This window comes from Lolium rigidum, chromosome 4, assembly GCF_022539505.1.
Source record: "Lolium rigidum isolate FL_2022 chromosome 4, APGP_CSIRO_Lrig_0.1, whole genome shotgun sequence".
In the NCBI taxonomy this organism is placed as follows: domain Eukaryota; kingdom Viridiplantae; phylum Streptophyta; class Magnoliopsida; order Poales; family Poaceae; genus Lolium; species Lolium rigidum.
The window spans coordinates 212,370,903-212,381,592 of NC_061511.1; the positions used below are offsets into that span (position 1 = coordinate 212,370,903).

The 10,690-nt window shown below is 46.3% G+C and overlaps 1 protein-coding gene and 1 pseudogene across 1 annotated transcript; both read right to left on the reverse strand.

The window, feature by feature from the left end:
* Positions 1–2,130: 2,130 nt before the first annotated feature.
* LOC124648194 (polyubiquitin-B-like) lies at positions 2,131–6,225 on the reverse strand. The gene is made up of 3 exons (XM_047187994.1): positions 5,785–6,225; positions 3,124–3,557; positions 2,131–2,188 (listed from the first exon to the last, which is right to left on the reverse strand). Exons 1-3 carry the CDS (start codon positions 6,223–6,225, stop codon positions 2,131–2,133), a joined length of 933 nt encoding a protein of 310 aa, XP_047043950.1.
* Positions 6,226–8,768: 2,543 nt separating this feature from the next.
* Positions 8,769–9,847, reverse strand: LOC124648195 (annotated as a pseudogene).
* Between the last annotated feature and the right edge of the window lie 843 nt (positions 9,848–10,690).

Sequence of the window (10,690 nt, forward strand, 5' to 3'; positions counted from 1 at the left end):
GCATGGTATATAAACATTTATCATAAACATAAAGATATATAATAACCACTTTTATTATTGCCTCTTGGGCATATCTCCAACAGTCTCACCACTCTAAGAGAAGGGGTTACCGCAAATGCTCATGTCTGCAACCAAACAAGGCGTGTGTTGCACGACCAGGACAAAAAAAACATCAGGCACCCAAACAATGGAGGCTGACTTTCCTCTCCGGTGCAGAAATGCCACGTGGGCAACCCAACGATACGCCTTTTATAGTCCATGGCCCATTCGCAACGCACATACACTCTCATCTCACTAGCGCAGTCATGCAAGAATTGAGCCCAGGCTACCAAAAAGGTCCTTATTGAATACATATGCGACGGGGAAGAATTGTTGAGGGCATATTGCACCTGTTGAATATTCAAGTACATGCTTAGCAACGTCCTCGACAATGGTGATTCGTACTCTTGGCTCTCCATCAACGTCGACAAGACTGATCATTTGTTATTTTCCTGACATACTGGTATTGGTACTCTTGCCGATGTTGATTGACAATTTTAATGGTTGCGCGCGTGCACGCAGCCTTGGCATTGCGGCTCAAATTAAAATTATGGGAGAACCTTCGTTGATATTTACAGGTCTATAGTTTGTTATCTATCTTTGACTGCCTTAAGAAAAATACAAGATTGTGTCTTGAAAGAAGAAAGAGTTTGACGACCTTGAAGATTTGCTAGTATCTTTTATGCTTTATTTTGTAATGGTTTTGAATATTGTACCATGTACTATTTATTATTATAAATATATGTGGTATTGATTGTTAAAAAAAATACACGCTTAGCAAGCTACTCCCTCTGTCCACAAATAAGCGTACAAGCGGGTTTTCCAAGATAAATTATGAAATGGATTGAAAATATAGTGGGAACATGCATCTCTCCTCTTTAATTCTTTCACCTCCAATAAGCCAAGTGAATACAGAAAACAAGAAGAACATGCGCTTGATATTATTGGGTTTGATTTCCGTGCAATGACAGAGAAGTAATTAAACTGCATTGGGAAGATAGGAGTACACTTTTTTGTGGATAAAATTTTGAGCTAGATATCCACTTATTTGTGGACGGAGGTAGATGAAAAGAATCCTCCACTTTGCATTGATTACCCGTGATAGAAAATTGTAGGGGCACAATGCCAACATAATCAGGTCATCACTTTTGTGCTAGGTCGGCATTTGACGCACAGCCGAAGGCGGAGCATGAGGTGAAACGTCGCCTCCTTGGTTATGCCATAGGACCTCAGGGTGCGACCATCCTGCACTCGGTACTAGGAGTACCTTCATTTCAAGAAATAAGGTGCATGCGTATTTTAAGACGAATTTTAACCATAAAAATTGAGCAAAAAAATCTTAATTATATTATATATAATTAGTATTGTTGGATTTTTATTGAAAAACACTTTCTAATAATGCTATTCATACAAAAAAATTATATATTTAAATAAATTCTTGGTCAAATAAAAACACGTAAAACGAGAATGCCTTATTCCGTGAATCCGAGGGAGTAGGAGTTATTTCAACATTTTCTATGCAACATGAATTCTGAACCCAGAATTTGAAATTTAAATGAGTTTGAAACCAATTTTTGACCAAAAAAATACTATTAGGCTGCACATAATTAAAATTTTAGTTGAGGCTGCACATAACTAAGATTTTAGTTTCTCATATAAATAATGTTTTGATCATATTTGGGTACAATGTGTTTGCAAAGTGATGACAACATTTTCAAGCTATTCACCCTGATGGAATGGAGTTGATAATTTGTAAGGTTTAGGCAGATGTTTTTTTTGGTTCTTCACCACTACATGACTAGAACATTTTGGTTTTTGTGTAATTAAAACATCTGACATAGTAAAATACATGCCGTCCATCCTCTAGATGTGGCAAGTCTACATTCGATTCTAATCATTGTCTCTGAATAAGAACTAACGGATATCCTCTCTCAATGCGGACGAGACCAAATGTGGAGACATTCCTTTTGTGTACTACTATACTCAGCAAAATTAACAACATAATTATATAATTAAACTAATATAAAAATCTAACATAACAAGGTTTCCTTCTATAATTGTAAATAAACTTTTTGTATTTTGCAACAGAAATCATATTAGGTTTACATTGTTTTTAAAGACATGTTTTGTTAAACGAATTTGACCGTATCTATGAAAAAGAATGAAAAATCACATGCCTTCAACGTTTCATTTGTGCCATTCAGATGAGCTGAAGTGTTTATATGTTTCAGCGTGCATTTTAGATCAACGAGATTTAGAGCGTATATATGTTCCTAATAAATATCTTTATGTAGATTTCTCGTGTGCATATAAGTGCAATCAATAAACAGAAGTTATAGATCTTAAGAAGTGCCCATAGAGAGTTCGTCCTCACGTCATTGGCATTATTGTGGCATGAAGCTCTGATAGCGCATAGTAGTATATGACTGCAGTAAGAGGTAGACGAGGTTATGGGTTTGAAACCCAGCTCCCCTTCGTCAATGTAGCCCAAGACCTTGACCATCCGCACGCTTCCACCATAGATAGCGGATGGTGGGGGTCGGCATTAGATGTTGAACGCCGCCTAATGTCCAGGTGGGTAACTCAGACTCATGTAAAGAGCATCTAGTCGCGTCCCCCAAACGACATCCGACAAAAAAATTACGTTTCAAAAATAGATTTTAAGTTTACATTTTAAAAATAGGTTTTAAGTTTTATCTGACAACATTGTATGAGTGGGGTGCTTATAAAGCACAATAAAATGGTAACGGTGAAAGAGTTGAATCCAAGAGGCCGCTGGGGCAGGACAATAGATACCGAAAGGAATGATCGGGATCATGACATGTAGTTTGAGTTACCTGAATAGACGGTGTTGTTAAAATAAAAAAATATTCAAGTGCGTCCATTATGCACGGCGACCTGAAAAGAAATTTTGAGGGTCAAGCTGCACGTGTTGAAGATTCAAGTATAAATGTTTAGCAAGAAAAAAAGATGTTCAACTTTATATTGATTATTACTAGTGATAGAAAATTGTAGGGGCACCCCAAGTACATAACCAGGCCAGCACTTTTGGGCTAGGTCTGCACCGGGCATTTGACGCACGACCGGAGGCGAAGACAGAGGTGAATCGTCGACTCCTTAGTGATGCGATAGTCCTTCAAGGTACGTCCGTCCTCCATCTGACCCCCGCCAAAAAGAAGCCTCTGCTCGCTCACGGGGGCGCCCTCGACCTCCTCGATCATCGCCTTGACGCTCTCGACGGTGTCCAGTTCCTCGACACGAAGGGTCCTGGTCTTGCCGGTCAGCCCCTTGACGAAGATCTGCATCTTCCTTCTCTTGGGGCGGCGCAGATCGAGGTCAAGACTGGACTCGTCCTGAATGCCGTAATCGGCCAGAGTGCACCTATCGTCCAGCTCCTTCCCGCCGAAGAGAAGGCGCTCCTGGTCCTGGATCTTCGCCTTGACAACGTTGATGGTGTCTGATGGATCGACCATGACGCTCATCGTCTTGCCGGCCAGGGTCTTCACAAAGATCTTCATCTGTTGAATGAAAGAATGGAGCGTTAGCAATCAAAAAATTAGGGCGGAGTCGAGGATCTTCATCTGCCACACACCTCGACATAGGCTATCGGATGAGACATCTACTTAACGCCAGCAACTGCCGATTAGAAAACTTGAGTAATTAAGTGGATGCGAACAACCTCGTTTCCAAGTGCTATGGATTCTGGTATACGCGTATGGACGTTCTAGAGATGGGACAAAGTGATGACACTACGAAGGGAGAACAGGATCAGGTAGCTCGCGTATCTCACCTTGAACTCGATGACGGAGAAGGAGAAGCTCGAGATCGATCCATAACTGGGGGATGTGTTTATATATATCGCCACCGGCCCGCAGCTAATTTGGTTCCTTCCAAGGCACGGCGCGCAAGCCGTTTTGCCTCGTGAATCGGCGCAGAGTTACCGGGACTCTGCTTTCCCGATCTTCCTCACGAACTTCTCCCTCAAAAAAAAAATCCTCATCCTGAATTCCTTTCTTTTAGATTTTTTTTTTAGGGTTTTCTTTTAAGTTGTGTTTGGATGCACAGAATTTGGTCTTGGAATTGAATTGGGCAAAGATTCCAAATCCAAGATGGGAATGAATTGGACTAAAATTCCAAATCTGTTGTTTGGGTGTGCTTAGAATTTGCCTTTGAAATCAAATGGTGGTACAAATTCCTAATCCTGTTTGGATTGCAGTATGGAAATGAATTTGTGGTTTTTTTGTCAACGCAAGGGAAGGGAGGGGCCGGCGGTGGAGTGCAGGTGGAGCCGCCGGTGAGCCTATGGCCGGCGGTGGAGTGCGGGAGGGGCCGGCGGTCGCTTGTGATTGGTGGCCGGTGGCTGGCGGTGGAGTGTCGTGCCGTGCCGTTCCCCAACGCGTCGCATTAGGGTTAGGGCTCCTGCGGGCAGAGACGAGAAGCTCGAGGGGGAGGCGCAGGATGGGCGACTAGGAGGTAGGGCGAAGATGTGCGCCGCCGCAGGATCTCCAGTCGATGGCACCGCGCCGGAGTTGGGGAGGACGGGAAGGGAGGAGAGGAGCTGTGCGCCGCCGCGGGGTCTCCAGTCGCTGGTGCCGCGCCGGAGTTGGAGAGGACAAGGATGGAGGGCAAAGATGTGCGCCGCCGTCGGAGTTGGAGAGGACGGGAAGGGAGGAGAGAAGCTCGCGAGGAGGGAGGCCAGGACGTACCGCTTCGCTTGGTCATTTCCGTGCGTTTCCAATGGAGCGAGCTCGGAATTATTGGCCCACTCTTTACACATGAGGATTCCGAGCGCGGAAATTTATCCCAATTCCGAGCGAAGATTCCGAGCGTAGTCCAAACGCCAGAAAGCGCGGAATTGGACCCAAATTCCAATTCCATGCCTAGAATTTCTGGTACCGTGGGCTTGGGCAAGGCCACGTTGGACATGGTGAAGAAACAATTGGTCGCCCGGCCCATCAAAACAAAAAACGGCGTGCATTATGGGCCGTGTAGAAATTAATTTTCTTTGCACTTCCAAGATTTTTTTATAGAAATAAACAATATTTACCGTTGCAAGAATAATTTATCTTTATGGAATCCGCGGGTATCAATCCTTTATGATCACCCGCATCCCGAACCACACGATTTTTCATAAAACGTGAAATCTAGGCCATCCGACCCTTCCAGCCCAGTGGTGCGCTGGGGGTACTATTGTGCTATCGCCGACACATCACTGGGTAGGTGTGCCGATGGTACTTCGTGGGCTTGTCTCGGGCTACATCAGCGCTGATGTAGTGTGACACCAGACATTTACCTATTTTAATTTAATAGTAAAGTTATATATGTCATGTGGTAACATGGAATCTTATAAAATTTTAAAACTGGACTTGTAAGTTTTAAGTGACAACGTTGTTTGAGTGGGGTGCGTACAAAGCACAATGAGAGAGCAATGTTAAAAGAGTTGAATCCGAGAGGCCGGTGGGGAAGGACAATGAATGACAAAAGGAATGATCAATATAATGAAACATTGAGTTTGAGGAAGCCGAATGGATTCTGTTGTTGAATGTGTTGTTCAATACATACGCGACGGGGAAAGAATTGTTGAGGGCATCTTGCACGTGTTGGAAGATTCAAGTAATGCTTAGCAAGCTAGCCGAAAAGAATCTTCTACTTTACATTGAGTATCCGCGATAGAAAATTGTAGGGGCACAATGCGAATATAACCAGGTCAGCACATTTGGGCTAGGTCTTCACGGGGCATTTGACGCACGACCGGAGGCGAAGACAGAGGTGAATCGTCGACTCCTTAGTGATGCGATAGTCCTTCAAGGTACGTCCGTCCTCCATCTGACCCCCACCAAAAAGAAGCCTCTGCTCGCTCACGGGGGCGCCCTCGACCTCCTCGATCATCGCCTTGACGCTCTCGACGGTGTCCAGTTCCTCGACACGAAGGGTCCTGGTCTTGCCGGTCAGCCCCTTGACGAAGATCTGCATCTTCCTTCTCTTGGGGCGGCGCAGATCGAGGTCAAGACTGGACTCGTCCTGAATGCCGTAATCGGCCAGAGTGCACCTATCGTCCAGCTCCTTCCCGCCGAAGAGAAGGCGCTCCTGGTCCTGGATCTTCGCCTTGACAACGTTGATGGTGTCTGATGGATCGACCATGACGCTCATCGTCTTGCCGGCCAGGGTCTTCACAAAGATCTTCATCTGTTGAATGAAAGAATGGAGCGTCAGCAATCAAAAAATTAGGGCGTCGAGGATCTTCATCTGCCACACACCTCTACATAGGCTATAAAAATATCGGACGAGACATCTACTTAACGCCAGCAATTGCCGATTAGAAAACTTGAGTTAGTGGATGCGAACAACCTCGATTAAAAGTGCTATGGATTCTGGCATACGCGTATGCACGTTAGAGATGGGATCAACGATGACACTACGAAGGGAGGATATATAAGATCAGGCAGCTCGCGTATCTCACCTTGAACTCGATGACGGAGAATCGGAAGCTCGAGATTGATCCATATGTGCTAACTGGGGATGTGTTTATATATATCGCCACGAGCCCACAGCTGATTTGGTTCCTTCCAAGGCACGGCGCGCAACCCGTTTTGCCTCGTGAATCGGCGCAGAGTTACCGGGACGTTTTCCCAATCTTCCTCCTGAATTTCTCTCTAAAAAATATCCTCCTCCTGAATTCCTTTCTTTTAGAATTTCTAGTACCGTGGGCTTGGGCTGGTTTAAGCTTCAAGGAACCAATTATGGCCATGCAAATGCAAGGCCACGTCCGATATAGTGAAGAAACAATGGGTCGCCCGGCTTATCAAAACTAAGAAAGGCATGCATTATGGGCCGTGCAGAGGATTAATTTTCTTTGTACTTCTACGATTTTTTTTAAATAGACAATCTTTACCTTTGCATGAATAATTTATTTCTATGGAATGTGTTAGCCTCCTATATGATCATCCGCCTCTAGAACCTCCCGACTTTTCATCAAACGTGAAATCTAGGTCATCCGACCCTTGCAGTATAACCTCCTCCCGTGCAGCAATTTTTGTATAATTGCACATCATTGCATCATTTTCCGCTGGTTGCAACCATAAAAAAAGGTACCGCGTCATTTCAGAACACTAATGTAGCAAAACATTATGAGCAGGCATCAAATCTCCAGTAGTCGCCGCAAATCCCCAAGATAAAAGTCAACTTACATATGCACAGCGAAGGAGGTAACATTTGCAGCTACTGGAGAAATATTTTGCAGCATGGAAACAAGATTTCAAGCAAACGCCTAGTAGTTGTAAAAAATAGCCATGTGTCACCAAAAATCTGTAAGTTACTTACCTTAATTGCAGGGGCGGATCTTAGTTGAAACAAAACCGGGCTATGGTCCGCCCAACTTTAGAGATTTCCTGCCTACATATTGGTAATTTTAGCCCAATAGCAGCCCATTTTAGTCATTTTAAGCCTGCTAGCCCGCCCAGCTTTTCCTAGCAAGCTCCGCTACTGCTTAATTGGACTACCAATTTCACAGCCATTAGGCTCGCCGGAGCCCTATAGGGACCGGATACCAGTTCCCCTCGGTCCACCATCTCTCTTTGGTTTAGTATGTAGACAACATCATCTCTCGAGCTCCACCTGTGAGGCTTCCCATGGCTGACATGCACAGAAGAAGAAGAAGAAAGCGGGGACTAGAAGGAAGGGAGGACCTTATGATGGCAATATCGGCCGCGTGAGCAACAGTCGGCAAGTAACACTACGAAGAAAATTTATTGTTACAGTAGGTATACAAGATAGACTAGGATATAAGCTTCTTGCCCTGTAATCCAAGTACCACCTTTGTACATCTTTATGTAAGAAATTTAGGCCCACGAACAATACAATAACATAATTACAGGTATGCATCTACTTTGACACATACTAACTAGGCGAGAGTTACTTTGTATGGAGCCTAGGGATGGATCCTTCGGGGTTATTGAATTGATGCACTCATCAACTCAACTGTGTGTCGAGCACCACTTTTGGAGCATGGTCTTGTGGATGCAGGATTCTTCATCTTTGTGGGAGCGTTCCGGATCTGCTCCTTCCATAGTAGATACGGCTTCTTGTCTTCGACACTCGTGGGAGGTCAGCTAGTTTGGTGGAGCTGGTCACCGTTGCTTGTGTATGTGTGGTTGGCCTCTTTTTGCTAGTCTTCGATGTGTTGTCGGCGAGTGGGTGTGGCCCTGTTGTGTGTTTTGTTGTGGTGGGCCTCCCTGTTTGTATCAGTTTTTACCCAGTTACTCTAAAAACTAGGCAATTTCTTCTTAGTTAATGGATAAGGCAAATATTTTGACTTTGTTTTTTAAAAAACTGAACCTGTCTAGGCCATTTTACCCCTTAAATGTGGGTACGATGTAGGCCGCCTAATGTTTTTAGTACTGCATGAGGAGGTTTTTATACTTCAGACCTCTTGGTTCCGATAACTTATTGAATTGATGCACTAACCATCTCAATTAAGAGTTTGAACTAATGAAAGGGTTGGGCAATATATTTATTTCAACAGGGGTAACAATAGGCTTTTCACTTTTGTATGTAAGTCCTAAATTCAAATTGTTCATATCGTGAAATTCTGTCACAAAACTCTATTTGGCCATGAAAGTGCAATGTATCTGCAAATCTGTAGCCAATCGATATCTCGAGCCATAATGATCTAAAATCTGCCGAGAACTTGCATTCCTGCGTGGTGCTATTAAACATGTCTCCCTCCCAAACTAGAGCCAAACCGATCGCCCGAAAACGTCATCATCGCCTTCATCAAAGAAATTGTCAAAATCGTGGTCGAATGCGCCAAAAAAATCATCTAGACCCATGTCCATGTCCACAGGCGCCCACGCCGCCCAGAGCTCGGACTCGTCATCCGCGGCAGCGACGGAGGACGAGACGTCAGCGCTGTCATTGTCGTCCTCGCGCCTGCTGATCGCGTCGTCGGACTCGGACCTGGGCGGCGATTGGGGCGCATTGCGCGCGGTGCCGGCGAGCGCGTTGATGTAAGTGGGCACGGCGTGGCAGTGGTCGGCGATGTAGGTGATGATGAGCACGCCGGGCTTGGCCGGGCTGCGCTCTACCAGCTTCCGCGCCGTGCACGCCTTGAGGCTGCTGCACTTGTAGTACCCTCTGCATGAACAGACAATTTCAGTCTCACTGTCGTGTCGGCTGGTTATTGTGGTTAGAGGCTTGGAGCAAATGATTACCGTGGATAGGGCGAGCCCTTGATGGGTTTCTGTCCGTACTTGCGCCACGCCCACTGGTCTTCGGGGCCGGAGACGACGCCGTCGCCCTCCGGCACCTCGCGCACAACTCTCTTCACCTGGCTCTTCTTGCTCTTGCTGCGTTTCAAACACGTACTTGTCAATCATCACTTTATCGATCTTGCAGGGGCAAAGTAGTTGCTTCAAACTTACAGTAGGAATTAGTACCTTCTCTTTGGCCGCCTGGGAGCACGGCCGCCCGGTTTCCGGCTGGCTTGCTTTCTCGCCGGACCGGACGTCGAGGCGATAGGGAAGGAGATGAGCATGTCGTCGCGCTCGGGCGCCCACGCGCGGCCGGTGGACGGTGGCGTGATGGAGAACGGCGCACGAGGAAGCAGCCGCTCGTGCTCCAGGTCCAAGTACTCCAGCACGTCGTATAGCGACGACGAGCACGCCGGAGCAGCCTGCACACGGTCGACGACAACGGATTCCCGAGGATCAGCCCCCGGTGGAGGCGACGGCTGCTCCAATTCCAAGACGGGTACGACGCCGCCGAAGCAGCTCCGCACCACCGCCCCAAGACCCCAGTCGTCGGAGTTCATCATAGATGTACCGTTAACGATCGAGCTAGGTCGGTCAGCGCGCCGATGATCAGAAGTTCAGAACGTGCCGGCAGTCGCAGAGGAGAAGCTAGCTTACGACTTCGTGTCGCTTGCGCGCGCGGCGACGATCGGATCACGCAGAGCTAGCTAACCGGCGGCTGACATTCGCATCGGCTTCGGGTGTGCTTATATAGAGCTCACGCAGCGACATGGGCCGCGAGAACTAGCTTGGAGCCTTGGAGTCAAACACGACGGCGCAAGTTGATGAAAAGAACACACGCAACGGCGTGTGGTGCGCACGAAGAGCGTCAGCTAGCGCGGTTGATCAGTTCATTCACAGCCCGGGTGGTAATGTGGTATACAGAAGCGAGATCTCGTCAGGATCCTACGCGACCGACCGATCCATGCGACTAGCTAATTATCCCGTTTTCACTTGCTACACCTGTCTCTGACTTGACCACCAAAGCGATTTCTATATTTCCTGCTCTCGGTTGACATTGCTCCGAATGTCAAAGGAGGGAGAGAGAGAGAGAGAGAGAGAGAAAGGGGCCTGGGGTATATACTCCACGAAAACATCCGATGGGATCATCAACAGTGAAAATATTCAAAGGGTGAAGCTGTCATGCATCCATTACAAGGGAATAAACCAGGGTTTATGCCTTGTGCACCGACTTGTTTAAGCTTCAGATACCATCATTGACATCTCCGATAGCTCTCCGACAGGTTCTTATACTTCCGGATCTGGCATCCACTTGTTAACTGTCATTTGACTTTTGGTAATGTCAAACCAAACGAGAGAGAGAGGAGGAATGACTAATGAGACCTGTAATAAGCAACTCCTCC

Bases quoted from the DNA above. Each gene is read 5' to 3' on its own strand.
- LOC124648194 (XM_047187994.1), bottom strand. From the start codon at position 6,225: ATGAAGATCTTTGTGAAGACCCTGGCCGGCAAGACGATGAGCGTCATG. The intron at 3,558-5,784 runs GTCAAATGCCCC...TTCATTCAACAG, and splicing joins GTCTTCGCCTCCGGTCGTGC to ATGAAGATCTTTGTGAAGAC. The intron at 2,189-3,123 runs GTCGTGCGTCAA...TCTTTTTCATAG, and splicing joins CACCTCTGTCTTCGCCTCCG to ATACGGTCAAATTCGTTTAA.